The following is a 15775-nucleotide window of genomic DNA, read 5'->3' on the forward strand; positions in this document are numbered from 1 at the left end:
ATAAATTACCAAATAAGTTACATTTTAATAAGGAGTAAATCAAATCAAACATACTGATTCCGGGTCTTTTAAAGCATAGGTAACTACCATTTCTGAATATCTAACTCATCTAGTGCTAACATTAAAACATTTTTCGTAGGTTTTTCCCAATACCTAAACAATTGAGAAAAGAAAAATGGACACATTTGAAAAATTCTTGACTTTTTGCATCATCAGAATCTTAGCAGGCCATTCCTTAACTAACTGGCAATTTCTAGTTCCGAGTTAGGCCAGAACAAGGCAAATTAACCCATGGCCTGCACCTTTTCTCAGTATGGGGGCAAGTGAATCAAAGCTACACTCAAAGCTGCTATTGACAGAATGTTTGATTTACCCCATGAGGCTTTCAAAAACTTTTCTGAGGATCTTCTAATAAGACCAACTGATGAGTGATTTAAAAACCTTTTTTTTTTTTTTTCCTGAAAACACTCCCTTATGGAACTAATTGCAATCAATGTTATCAAGGGAGTTGATTTCTGAGAGTTGCATTAAAGATTCAGAATTATCTAGGTTTTGTGTTTCCTTGTTATTTCTAGTTCCCAGTGAGTGAGCAGAAAGGAAATGAAGGCAGTGGGTGAAGTATATAAATTCCTTTCCTAAGAGAAGGGTCGTATCTTCCCTGGCTGTGCCCTGAGCTCAGTCACCTTGTCTCTGCTCTACTGAGTAATGTGGTGCAACATGATACTGAGTCCATCACTATTCATCCTAACGTCTTCCTTCTGAAAACATGGGTTTTTAATCTTAGTTATGTAATCCCGTAATTTTCAAGCATTTAAAATCTCAAACTTAGCTGAAAATTCAAAACTGCCTTTCTTTCCTTAAAATACAAATGAACAATCCTTATACTAAACAAATAAAAAAATTTGGTCCAATTTCACCATTTCTAAGAGGAAGAACCAAAGTCATTTAAAAATATGTGCTTTTTACATATCGTATTTTTAGAAATTCAAAATGGAGATTTCTAACAACTAAAAATAGTTGAAAAATTGTTTTCAATGGCATGAAAAACATTAGAATTGATGATAGTTTAAAAATATATAATACAGTTACAGACTGTTCAATCTTTTTTTCAGGAAAAAAAAAAACTAACCAAATATATTGAACATTTTCTCATTAAAAAAATCATGAATGTATGAGCATCTGCTTCACTTATTTACAAAGTCATGTTGACGGAGCCTCCAAGATTCCTGATGAAGTCTTGATATTCCAATGATTTTATTCCTAAACAACATGAATAGCTACATAAAAGTTAATATAAATCAATTTAATTACTAAAATGTGGTTTTGTTACAGATTAATAATAACATCTGTAACTTAAGCTTACTATATGCTAGGCCTACATGTAAATGCTTTACATATATTTTTAATTCATTTCTTCTAAATAACTCTAGCATGTTGATACTATGGTCATCCCCCTTACACCATGAGGGCCATGAAGAACAGGGAGACTAAGTAATTCTTTAAGACGATGAAGTTAGAAGGAGGAAAGCCAGGTTTCCAGCTAGGCAGCCAGGCTCCAGAGACCCTACTCTCAGCCAATATACCAGGTAGACTCTAATTAGTGTAATATTTATTGTATTATGAAGAATGCAACAAGTTATGCCACAACAAAGGAAAAATTTATAGCAATAGAATTATAAAATTATTTTTCTAACTTTTACATTTTCTAAGAAAAATAAACCAAGCAGACCCCATCATAGGAAAAAATAGTAACTCATAATAAAATTAATACCCTAACATGAATCAAGTCAAGTCAAATGCACTAATATTTCTGTGGATCTATTACGGGCACACTAATACGTCAGTTGCTATTGTGACTACAGTTTAGTATAAAGGTACACTCCTTGCCCTCCTTGGAGTTTATATGATAATTTGAAAATAAAGTAGATTCTGGAAGATCACAGAAAATAAAACTTTACAAAGTCAAAATTTCAAATAATGAAAGAGTGGTTGTGGTACAATGTATGGAAGAGGCACAGAATCACAGAATGAACTAAAGTACATTCGTTCAGTTGTCTGAAAGCATATTCAACAAACTGTACAATTGTGTCATCCAGATCTCCTAGGAATGTGAGGACAAGGTCAACCTTATTGCCTCGGTTGTAAAAATGAAGCCATGAGATTAGTGAAAGAGGGAAAGAATTCTTACTAATTCAAAACTAGCAGAAATTTGGGCCCACTTAACAACTGGCAGTTCGGTTCCAACAAGAAAGAGAAGGAGAGATATACTGTAAAACAATAAATCAATTAAACCTGACATTGTACCAACAAACAAAAAGAAACATAATTCAATTCAATAAGTACTGACAATAGTGTTTAGCAGAAGAGGAAACATCCTATACTAGGAATTATATCTATTTATATCTTATATATAAATATGTATTCATATATTTATATTTATATTATATATAAGTATAAATAAAATATACATATACATATTTTAAATAAATGTTTAGAACTTTCCAGTGAATGGAGAATATTTGTAAAGGAGAAACGCAGTTACAGAAAGTTTGTGTTTAATATCCTGATGGCCTTTATAGTCTATCTAGAAAAATAAAATCCTAAGTTAATGTGATAAGATCTGGAATTGTACATTCCTAGAGGGAATAGAGGGGACTTTTTTTTTTTTTTTTTTTGAGACGGAGTCTCGCTCTGTAGCCCAGGCTGGAGTGCAGTGGCCGGATCTCAGCTCACTGCAAGCTCCGCCTCCCGGGTTCACGCCATTCTCCGGCCTCAGCCTCCCGAGTAGCTGGGACTACAGGCGCCCGCCACCTCGCCCGGCTATTTTTTGTATTTCTTAGTAGAGACGGGGTTTCACCGTGTTAGCCAGGATGGTCTCGATTTCCTGACCTCGTGATCCGCCCATCTCGGCCTCCCAAAGTGCTGGGATTACAGGCTTGAGCCACCGCACCCGGCCGAGGGGACTTTTTTTAAGTGGAACCGTTTTGAGTTTTTCACAAGAAAGATATGTAAGGCTGAGGTTACATCAATTGAGTCAGAAATTGGACACCATTGCTTTTAAAATTTGAGCTAGTGTTTAATGAAGTATTCAATTAAATTATGCTGATCAGCACATATATATTCCATGCACACGGATTTGGAATATGTAGTCTTTTGTTCCTACTTCCCACTCCCTGGTACTATCCAAAAAGTGATGGATGAAATATAATTATGTAAAGTAATGATGATTATTTATCACTCTTATTATCCTTAGTGACAATGAAATAATTAGCAACTATAATCCCAAAATCTTACCCAAGTTTATTTTATAAATTTGATATACTTATCTCTTCCATAAGCTCTTGAGGCACTTATCATTTTATGACAGGAAATGTTTATTACAGATATATTAGGTGCATAACACTAAAAAAGTTATTTTACATTCTCCATTGTGAAACAAATTTAGAAACTTACAAAGATTGTATAATATCTCAGAAAATACTGACATTAAAAATGTAATCTCCTTTCAGTTTTCCAATTAGCTTACCTTTTCAGGTTCTTATTATTGATCTATTTGAGATTTTTAAAGTATTTTCCTTGAAAATATTATTGTAATCAGACTGCTGAGTGCAATTTATCACTGTACTTTACATGTACTCTGTCAAGTTTACTTCATTACTTGAATTTTTCAGCACGCCTTTATGTAATGCATTTACCAAAGATTTTCTGTTTTACCGCTATGGAATGTGCCCTGTGTTGGATGCTGGGAGGAATAATTCAACAGGGAATGGAAGAAAACATAGCTGGATACACAGAATGTATATAAGGCCAAGTGCTGATGTTCTCAAGTGTTGAGAAGTGGAAGCTTTATACTATAGTGTAAGATAACATTGGTACATTTAATAAATACTGTAATTAGAAATTTGAACTGGGGTAAAATTTTAAACTTTGGCTATGGGGAGTACTAATGGTACCATTTGCAACAATAGTAAAGTTGAGAAAAGAACTGTTTTAGGTAAATCTGCTAAGGTGAACTTTCTTTTACTTTGTGCAAATCTCTCTTAATGTACACATTCCTCATGTTATAATAAAATTAATTGATTACAGATCTGCCTCCACACCTAGTCTATGGAATTTTAAATTCCATGCAATGACTCGCTCATTTTCGTACTCTCTAGAATACATTTTGGTACTTGGCATTCATTAGGTACTCAGCAAATGTTTGTCACATGCAGGAACAAAAATTTAGTATGAAAAGAGAAGTGGGGAGTGGAAAACTAGATTTCAGAGTCATTTTTACACAAACAGGAAATAGTGCCTACTGTAAGTCTAGCCACTGTCTGGCACACAGAAGTTCATTTATATATCTTGAGGAATGAATGCACATATGAATGGACAAATGAAAGAATGAACAAGACATTCAGTTCACTGAAGAAATAAATATGTTAAGGAGAGAAAATGAACAAATTCTGAACTTAGGAAAGTAAAAAGCTAGAGGAAGAAAAGCAGTCAGTGATAGGGTTGGAAAGGAATAGTTAAAAGACAAAACAAGGAAATAAAGTGTCACAAACAAGAATGTGTTCTAGTTTTGTTTCCAAGTCTTTTACATTATTTCGTTTTAATTCTGACAATAGTTCTGAGAGGTTGAAAGATAAGGTATTATTATGCTTGTTTTTTCAGTAGATAAAGAAATTGAGCCTCAGGAAGTTTAAGTGACTTGGAGGAGAGCATTTTAAACAGAATTTTTAACATTATCAATTATAAAATGTAGAAAATATAATAAGGACTGAAAAAATGTCACTGCATTTGACATGCAGTTCATTGAAGTCTGTGCAAAGTGAGGTTGAAAAGGAGAAAAGTAGAGGGGTGGAAAGAGAAGTAAACATTTTAAGAGATGAATGCATTAAAACAGATATCACATATGTGATAATCACTAGGTACCACGCAGAAATGACATCACATAGTGCTAGGATGGGGCAGAATTTATGGTTGAAGACAGTTAACATGAATATCTTTTCTTCTTACCCAAATGGACAGCTTGCTTCCAATAAAATGCTTTTCATTGTATTTTACATATATGCGTGCACATGACAGTTTTCTGACTTTGAAACTTTAAGATTTTAAATTTATTGAGTAAGACCTTCTTGATCAAATTCTAACAAATACTGCTTCTGTGACTCCTTTCTTTAATGTTTTTCATCCAAAAGAACAGTATCGAAAACATTTGGATGGGAGTCCAGGAATGAATGCTATCTCACACTGCGGCTCTGCCAGCTCCCCTCCCACTTGGAGAATAACGTCTTATTAATGTAAACATGGAAGGCTCCTGGTAAAGTTAGTAATTCTACTTAAGGATAATTTCTACAGGCAGTTTATAATTTCAAATCAGAAGTGGAAAAAGAAAAAATATAGCGAAGAAACATTTTTTTCCTTGACTTCTCTAAATGTGTAAGGGGTGGCATATGTGAAGTACTAGAAGAAATATACACAGTAAATTCTGTAATAAAATGCATAAATTGTGAAATGACCTAGTCAAACCTGAATAGATGAAATTTTCTCCTTCATATTTTATATGCTAACTTAAATCTTTTATTCTTCATACATGCATACACAAATACACATGCCCACGCACACACATACAAGCACAAGCTTATAAAATTGTATCTGAGATTGCAAAAGCTGTTTTCTGAGTCAAATCTGTTTAGGTTTGTTTAGGAAAAGATAATTTTTATTAATATTAGGATTGCCAATTATGGAACATAAGTTTAAATAGTTAAGCTAACCTTTTTGGATAGGCAAATAATCAACAGAATTGCTAAACATGATTCAACATTTTACTCAACTTTTGGTGATGTACATAGTATTTAATAGAAGAATGGGATTTTTAAGATAATATAAGCACTTTACATATTGTTCTTTTTTCCTTCCTGAATTCAGTTAAATAAATAAACCATACTCTGTGTCTACATACCACATAAATGTCTACATAAAAAGTGACAAATTTAGGCCATCATCCAGCTATTTGAAAACATTTATCTTGATGACATTAAACATCTGGATGTTTCCAAATACCAAGATGTTTGATGTCCTGCAGATAAAATATCTGATGACTAGTTGAATCCTTTACTTATCTGTGGCATAAAAATATACATTTTCATGTATATATCTCTTCCAACTTCAGACAAAAAATGTAATTTTAGCATGGATATAGTAGGAAGTCATAGACAGGAATCATCAGGTTTAGAGAGATTTTTGGTATGGTTGTTCTCAATGAATCTCTGACCTAGAAAAACATATTTTATTTTCCCTTCACAGAACGACAGAGTTAACTGTCATTTCAATAATATGAATTAAAAGGTAAAAGGATTTGTAAAATGAAGGTACCTAGATACATAAGCTTTCATCTATAATGACCTACAAAAACACTGTATGTGGGAAAAGTGTAATATAAAGTAGTCTAACTTGACTGAATCATTATTCAATTGAAATGTTATATAAACCATTTCTTTCTCTCATTATCTTTTAAAAAAACATTTTGTTTTTTCTTAGCATGTTCACTCATGCCATCCAGGTGAAAACGACAGACATTCAAACTTTCTAATTTGATAATTCTGACGTCTGAAGTGATGATCTGGCACAAGGATAGTAATAAACACGAATTCTATTTTTGGCCATTCATTAGATTTTAATTTGTCTGAATCATTGAAGACTGGCTGTTCCAACTACTCTGCCTCATTTTCTTACTCTAGTCTAATTGAAGAAAAAGCAATTCTTCTATAAGAAACAAGGCAAATACTGTTATAGAGTAGAATATGTGTTTTAGTTATAAAAGAAAGATTAATGTTCTTTTCAATTCTTGCCACTTTAAAAATAATTCTGTATAAGCATTAAATATCATTTCTAAGCCTTTTAAATCAAGATTGCTTTTACTTCTTAACTAGAAAGAAAAATAAATGTTAAAGTGAAAAACAATTCCCTGAAAGCTAGAAACTATTATAGCACTAAAATAACAGACAATTGCATCACACATTTCAGCTCCCAGCACTGTACCTTTAGGATCACTCAGAACTGAACCAAAGGCACTGATGACCACATCGGCTTTCAGATGGACCATCTGATCTTCATCTTCGTTCCATTTTCCAGTTTCATCTTGCTCTGTCCGAACAAATTGCATAGCAGCAATTCTCCCACCTTTTACTATAACCTTCCGTGGGGACAGGAATGGCAGAAATTCACACTTTTCTTCCTTAGCAAGTTCCATCTAAAACAAAACAGAACAGAAAAGAAACTTGAAATGTTTCTTATTCCATACAGTATTTGATTTCTAATTGAATTATACATGCTAAAGCTTATGATATTAAGTCAATATGCAGCTTTTTCTTTCACCAAATCTGAGTTTCAGTTACCAGTTATTTGCATTTTGTAAATCACTGACTCAGGGAGTCTTGAATTGGAGTAGTAATGTGGACGTTTATAGATCACGGCATCATAAGGTATTTCTCAAGTTTTAAGTACTGCATGCTCTACATTTGGTAGTTTGTGAGGTTTCTGACCATAGTAGCCTATTATTTTTACGTTTTCAATTCAGTAGATAAAGCTCTCTTTTTAAATCATGCTGCATATTAAAATAAATACTTCTGTTTATTACCAGGCTGCATACATCCAAGCTGGAAAAAAGTCAATAAAGTGGGTGAGCCAATCTGTGCAAGTACATGATTAGAATGGTAGGTAGGAGAAAAAGACTAGAGAAACTCTGCAGAACTAAGAAATTAAAAAAAAAAAAATTTTCTTCCTTTTATAAAACCACAGAAGCAAATACTATAAATGAAAAATTGAAGACAGTGAAACAAGTATGTCCTCCTGATGAATCCCTAGTTCTTCCCCATTTCCAACATAATTCATTCTGCCATAAAATCTGGATACCCCGGTTTCTGTTTGTTTTCATATGCATAATGGAATGTTCATTGAGACAGAATATTAATATTGACTCATTTGCTTATTTTTCCATTAATTGCTTTTGGAGCAATCCAGACCTTTGTCAACGTAATCAGAAGTACTATGTTCAATGTTCTTTTTTTAAAAAATGCAAACATGTCCTACTGAAGTCTTTTGGGATGTTCAGTCTTATTATTTTCCTTCACTCTGAAAGCCAGGCGGATTCTCAATAGGATCCCTGAGTAATGTTTCCACTGAGGTTGTGTGTATGAGGCTTCAAACGAAGAGTTATCTGGGCTTTGTCAAGATGGAAAAACTGAGACATAAAGTAATTAACTCAATGCTGTAATCAGGCCATGGGCCCATTTTTCAACAACCTGTCCAGAACTAGTGCCATGAATCACTATCACCTGGAAGGTTCCTTAAACCAGACTGCACAAGCCCGTTTTCAGAGTTTCGAACGAGGTTTAGGTGAGGCCTGAGGATCTGCATGTCTAACAAATTCTTCAGGTGATGCTATGCTTCTAGGGCACAGAATATACTTTGTTAACCACTGTCTTTATTAGATTATAGCTGACTGGCTCAGAACTTGGTCTCTGTGACACATTTTCAAAGACAGTAATATTGCCCCTAGGGAGCAAAAATTAATTCTTAGGGAAAAGAAAAAAATCCTTAGATATCATAATGGTCTGGTCCCTTCAAAGAGCTGAAGTATATAAACAGTTATACAGTATATCTATGGTACTAAAATTATAGCAGGGAGGATTAAGAAAAATCTAAAGATACTCCCAAAAGGGGTAAAAATAAAATGGTTGGGAAATACTGATCTATACTATACATTATTATGAAGCTATTCAATCTATGTCTTATTTAGGATTTTGAAAAATATTGTCATTAAAGGCTTAAAAATTGGACCCACATACAAGTTATTACACAGTCTTTCCCTTGTAATTATGAAAATCAAGAAATTAGCAATATAAAAAAATAACATGTGGGATGTTATGGTGGTAAATATACAAAACAGTTGATATAAAACTGCTCACTTCTCAGAAAGGAAGATTACAGGTAAGTGGAATCGAAAAAAATTTGAAATCTGCTCTGCTGTTTATTTGGGATAGTTTTCTTATATATAAAATGGGGAGAACACCATCTCATTAATTGGTATGTGCGGTGTTACTGAAAACAACTCTAAAATGTAAAATGCCTAAAGCAGAACTTAGTATCTAGAAGGCTATGTATTCATAGTTACTATTTTCTGAATTCACTTTTTTCTCTGAATCATTCTTCAGCTATTCAATATCACTTAGAAATGAGATTGTGATTTCAAGAGAGAGATGGCCCAATAACAAAGGTTAGTACCTTAGACTCCTCTTTCATTTTCTACAAAATAAAAATGTATGATTTCTGAAAGGCAAACTATTCCTTGAATAATTCAAATTACAAAATAAAGATGATTCCAATATGTAAAATATGTTTTCTGTATCACTTTTGTCACATTTATGCCACATATCACCTTGTAACTCATCAATATAAACCAGTTTATTGTGTTTCAAAATGGCAAGTGGTGCTATGTGTTAATGATAATGCCACACTTGATTGAATAACAACTCCAAATGTTTGTGGTTTGAATAAATCAATATACAATGTGTATCTCTAACAGTACTATCTTCTGTGGAGGGCAGAAAGGAAACACTGCGCTACGCCGTACCCATTGGGAATATGTCTCACTGATTGACTTAGGATCCGTTTGGCCCCACTCTATCTTTGCTATCTATGAATACTTCTATGGTATCTACTATGACATAGAGATAATCTCTCATATATTTTGGCAAATTTGGCATTAAATTTGGAAACAAAAATTGGATATGACTTACAAATCAAAAACTTCTATGAATTTAAAATAAATATTATCCATCACTGAATGCCTCAGCATGTTTTAGTAATGTTCGCACCATGGTTTTGTTTTTTGAGGACTTTGTATAACCATACATAGATATAAACATTAAAAAAATGGCTTTAGTATATGCTCATCTCACATCGTAATTTTCTATGTGTACCAGGTTTGATTATATGTATTCAAATATCTAGTATTCTTACCAATTACCCGACAGTGCGCTGGGGATGGCATGAACACTGGACCCCACAGAGATTCATCTGCATTTTTTTGCTTTTCAAACTTTAGAGATTTTCTTCACTCACTAATATATGTAGAATTAGACTATTAAGCAGCAGACATAAATCACACCACTTTCTGCTATTTTGCTACTTGATAGCTAGATTTTCCATTTTACATAAGAAAGAGAAAACCGTTTAAAGAAAAAATAGTTGTATCATTTGCATATATATATATTTGTTTGGAAAGTATTAATATTGGGAGAGTGAGATAATGTTAAGATTTATCTTGGGAAATAGTGAAATATTAGGACAATGAAAATACAGGGTAAACTTTTATAGTGAATGCTTATAATTTTATGCTGCCTTGACATCTATTTTAAATATAAGTTGGACTTCGTTATATCAGAAGAAAGATTCAGTCACCCTTGACACACACAGTTTCCAATTCTATACTCTACCTCCCTGCAGGACCCCCGTTTCTCAGTGTAGTGCATCAAGATATTGGCCTTATACACCTGCTCCCTGATCACCACTTCCCTATAAAATGAGTAGATGCAGCCTGCTGGACTGGTCCTGCTGACCCTCCACCCTGCATGGACTGTGCAGACACACCACAATGACTGCCTCTCAGTCACCGCTTGATGTCCTGGAACTTGTGCTTTGAACCAGTCAGTTAAAATTTCCCACGAGAAACCTGTTTGTATAACGCCCTGGATCCACAAATAAAGGCACTGGCCTGCAAGTCCCATTTTCTCTCTTTCTTTCTCTCTCTCTCTCTCCATGCACCCCTGACCTCCGTGTGTGTGACTTCTGTGCATAATGTGTTCCCCTTCAGGAACTGTAAGTAATAAAATCTTTATTTCTATTTTGAACCTATCCCAATCACTGAAGGAGTGCTCTCATCTTAAAGAATCCTAAATTAAAATTGTGACATTATATGTGAAGTGAAATATACTTTGAAATATTATTGGACATCATAAAGATTTACTTTCACTATTTAACAAATCTATTATTTGTCTTGTTATAAATCTTGTTTTATTATTTTATTTTATTTTATTTTATTTATTTGAGATGGAGTTTCGTTCTGTTGCCAGTTGCCCAGGCTGGAGTGCAGTGACACGATTTATTTATTTATTTGAGATGGAGTTTCAATCTGTTGCCAGTTGCACAGGTTGGAGGGTAGTGGCAAGATCTCAGCTCACTGCAGCTTCCGCCTCCCTGGTTCAAGTGATTCTCCTGCCTCAGCCTTCCAAGTAGCTGAGATCACAGGCACCCACCACCACGCCTGGCTAATTTTTGTATTTTTAGCAGAGATGGGGTTTCATCCTGTTGGCCAGGTTGGTCTCAATCTCCTGACCTCAAGTGATCCACCCACCTCAGCCTCCCAAAGTGCTAGGAATACAGGTGTAAGATACTGCACCCAGCCATAAATCTTGTTTTATAACAAGATAAATAATAATAATAATAGGTATTTATAACACTTAAAAGTATTCTTTTAAGTGCTTTACATGTAATTCACTTAATCTTCATAAGGAAAATACATATAATGGTTTACATGTAACTCAATCTTCAAACAGAAAAATGTTATGACACCCGTATATTTGTTAAAATAAAAGTACTTAGTTTCAAACCAACTTTGTCTCCCTGCTGTGGTGCAAAAAGCCAAAAACCACACTGGGCATCAGCATGATTTTACACACTTAGCATACAGCCTTAGGCACACTGCTGCTTGTTGGCCTCACAAAGAAAAAAAATAAATAAAATCTGTGGACAAGCATTATTTTCTTTCTACAGAGGAGAAACTGAGGCTCATAGAAGCCAAAAATACACTAAGGGATGAAAAAATTTATCTGAAATTAGGATCCAGCTGAAACTACATCCTACTTGGTCTTCATTATGTTCAAGAATAGCAACTGTAGTATATTTGAAATAATGAGACTGTATGATTCTAGTTGCTGAACCTCAAACAAAGCAAAGTGGAAAAGGAAAAGCTAAAGTCAAAGATGAAGGGCTAGGCTAAATAAAGGTCCCTTTGTGGGAAAAGGAGACTCAAGCTTCCCAGTCTAAGCACATTTATAAGTAATATAAAATCATGAAATACAGGAACCACATGATGGACTTATGAACCCAATATTGTAAACGAGTTAATAGAGACACCTTGAATCCAGAAAAAGAGAAAATTTAGAACACAAAAAAGTACTACTTCACAAAGTGGATATTAGATACACAAAACAGACTATCTTAAGATACAAAATTGAAAAACTAACATAGAATTTAAATAAGTTTGTTCAATAGTAAACTCGTTCTCAACACTCTTTAAGTAGAGGAAGAATATCTTATTGAACATTCTATCCTTTATATCCAAGAGTGATATTAAAAAAGTCAACAATTGATAAGTATAAGCCCATGAACATTAAGATAAGACACCCAGCAAATCAGAATGCATGCCAGTCAATAAGTCAATGAAGGAGTATCAAGTGAATGTCACATGAAAGGACAGGGCATCAAGACTGGTCACAGCCCGATCTGTGTCTATCAAAATGATTGGCACACAATGGACCCTAAATAAAGTTTTGTTTACTAGAATGAATGACGAATTATTGTGAAAATCTGAAGGACATTCAAATTAAGGAAGGTACAACCAACTAGTAGTATACTGAGTGAATGGCTATTAAACACCCATCTCAATGTAAGTAACAGGACACAGCAGAAGACATGCTACCTGACCAGATCATCCTATGTTGCAAGGTTGAAATAAAAAAGCAAATGGTGTTCCTCCTCAGTTGTCATTTATGCTGCTATCAGAAAACATGGACCAAACTGACTGGTGGTCTAACCATATGCAGCATTACTGTTCAAAGTAACCAGCCTTCTATGACAAGTAATTCACAGATCTGAGTGTTAGTGCCTTTTAACACCTAACGTTTGTCAATAATCATTAATAATCAGTAACTCTGAATCTGGATATGAATGTTTCTCCTCATGGCACCCGTATATATTTATTTGATGGAGCATGTCCTTATGAGGGACAATTGGTATATCAAGCAAACATGCCAACCTCTCTTTTCCTAATCTCCACCAATAAAGTAGTAAGCAGCTATAAGGGTCCATTTCTTACATTTGACAAATCAGGCTGTCACTTTCTTTTTACACAGTAGAGGGAAAGTTAAAAAAAATTTTCAACTTTGATTTTCACCTCCATATTCAGGAAAGATATGTGGCTGATGCTGAGTGAAATAAAAATAGCATGCTATACGCATGCAATAATGATCATCATTTTAATGATTAACTTTATGTAATGTGATGATTTGGTCTGATTAATATTACAGGCATCATACTCTAGAAATTACGAAACAACTTAATTTTCTATAATTAAAAGCATGATGTCAACTCACTTTTAGATTGCACATAGGCAAAGCAAGAATAGGTTATAAACTATAATGAGTGGAGCTCAAAACCAGCATACATTAAATTCTGGAATAACTTCTAATAAACTGACGTTTGAGAAGCAATATGAAGAAACAACATTCTTTGTAAAGATTACCCTCTAATACTAATTGACGATTTATCCATTCTACATGAACACAAAAACCTAAAAATATTATTTAGAAGGAAAATTATTTAGTAGTCTACTTTGGCCAGTGATAAACCTAGAAAATATCATCTAATTTCATCACTGTTAAATTATCGGATGTACAAGAAACATTCAGAGCCATATGGTAAGAGCACCAGCCATCTAACCAAACATTTGTTAAATATTATGTACAAAAACAGTGCTGTGACCTACAGGTAAAATAAACTCTGCCTTAAAAATCTCATAGAAGCAGAAAACCAGCATCTATAGGTAATAATGTACAACAAACATAATTTGCTTGACCCAAATTTAGTCAGGTTCTGAACCTTTTCCTAGGACCACTTCTGTGCTTTTCTGTAAAATCCAGATTTAGCAAGAACCCTGCTAAGTCAGTTTAGCAAAATCCTTCACTCTTGATATTTAATCATCTTCAATATCTCATCATGTACCTCATCCTCCACTATGACCCAGGTGATGTCTGATTCTGGCCTGTCTTCTGCAAGAATCCTGTTAGATTGATTTAGCCAACAGGATAAAGCCTTACCCTGATGTTTCCTTTCAGTAATATTTTATCTACTGACTCACAACCTACTCCTTGGCTATTAATTCCTACCTTTCCATTCTGTTTTTGGAGTTTAACTCTCATTTGGGGGATAAAAAGTGTCATCAGATATTGAGAATGGGGGGGTTCTTGCTAAAACCGGACTTTACAGGGAAGTACACAGGTGGGCCTTGGAGAAGGTTCAGGAGCCTGATTTAAGTTTGGCCTTTGGGAGGCCAAGGAGGGTGGATCACGAGGTCTGGAGATTGAGACCGTGCTGGCTAACAGGGTGAAACCTCGTCTCTACTAAAAATACAAAAAAAAAAAAAAAATTAGCTGGGCGTGGTGGCAGGCACCTGTAGTACCAGCTACTCAGGAGGCTGAGGCAGGAGAATGGCATGAACCCAGGATGCGGAGCTTGCAGTGAGCCGAGAGCACCACTGCAATCCAGCCTGGGCAACAGAGCGAGACTCAGTCACAAAAATTGAAGGAGTTAGGAATCTTTGTCATGTGTAAAGGCAGTATACTCGAATGGCACATAAATGGGCATTTTGCCTAGCAGTAGTGCAGATCAAGGAAGGGCACCATTGCTGGGCACGGTAGCTCAGGCCTATAATCTCAGTGTTTTGAAAGGTCAAGGTGGGAGAACTGTTTAAGGCTAGGAGTTCAAGACTAGCCTGGGTAAAATAGAGAAACCTCATCTCTACTAAAACATTTTTTAAAAATTAGCCAGGTGTGGTGGCATCTGCCTGTAGTCCCAGCTACTTGGGAGACTGAGGTGGGAGGATCTGTAGAGCCCAGGTGTTAGAGATTGCAATGAGCTATGATCACGCCACTGCAATCCAGCCTTGGTGACAGAGCAAGATCCTGTCTCAAAAAAAAAAAAAAAAAGGGGGGGAAAGAAAGAAAAAAATAATAAAGGGCAGCATGGAAAAGGTGCTATATAAGCTAATCTTGAAGGAAACATAAGAATTAATCACTGGAAAGGAATTAGTTACTGGGAAGTTCTTGTATGGAATCCATTCTCTCTCTTTGAAGAAGTGAGTGTGGAAGGGTAAAGGAGTTTATCTCAAGAAGAAAAGAAGGAAAGCAGCTTGGCTAAAGCTCTATGTAATATGTAAGCATCCTACTGGGAAACAAACTACTGTCATTTATAAGCGGAAGAGTCCTTAGCAATGGAATGCTTTTGGCATGGCCTATCTGTTAGTTTAGGATTGCTATAGTAAACAAACCCGGAAAGGTGAATTTAAGGGACATAGATCACTATAAAGAGTAATGCAAGTTACATAACTGAGTATAAATTAGATGTCTCATAAGTGAAACAACTTTCTTTGATCTAAGTGATGGAGCTACTTACATGACCACATGTTAATCCGGTTTAGAGCAAATCCTAATGCAGCAAGACAGAACCTCAGGAATTCTGTTGGTGGCAGCCCTGCACTTCTTGTTTACCTGACAGTTTGTTTTTAACTGTATCCTCGAAGTTAATAATCAAGTTTGATACAGAGTGTTATTTAATTTATATGAGTTTGATTTCACAATCCAATCTTCTATTTATCTTGGTTATCAAGGACTTGAAGGAGGGTAAAAGAAGAGGCATCAAACTTGGCCCATTCACACTTGATCTCATA

At 34.7% G+C, this 15775-nt stretch overlaps 1 protein-coding gene across 1 annotated transcript in view; it reads right to left on the reverse strand.

The window, feature by feature from the left end:
- The window catches only part of DPYD (dihydropyrimidine dehydrogenase), an 849957-nt gene that overhangs the window by 480469 nt on the left and 353713 nt on the right, over nucleotides 1-15775 (reverse strand). Inside the window, exon 11 of the mRNA XM_025405641.1 lies at nucleotides 7030-7240. Within this exon, the coding sequence (XP_025261426.1) occupies nucleotides 7030-7240 (211 nt within the window). The remainder of the gene's footprint in view (nucleotides 1-7029; nucleotides 7241-15775) is intronic.

This window comes from Theropithecus gelada, chromosome 1 (genome assembly GCF_003255815.1).
Source record: "Theropithecus gelada isolate Dixy chromosome 1, Tgel_1.0, whole genome shotgun sequence".
In the NCBI taxonomy this organism is placed as follows: domain Eukaryota; kingdom Metazoa; phylum Chordata; class Mammalia; order Primates; family Cercopithecidae; genus Theropithecus; species Theropithecus gelada.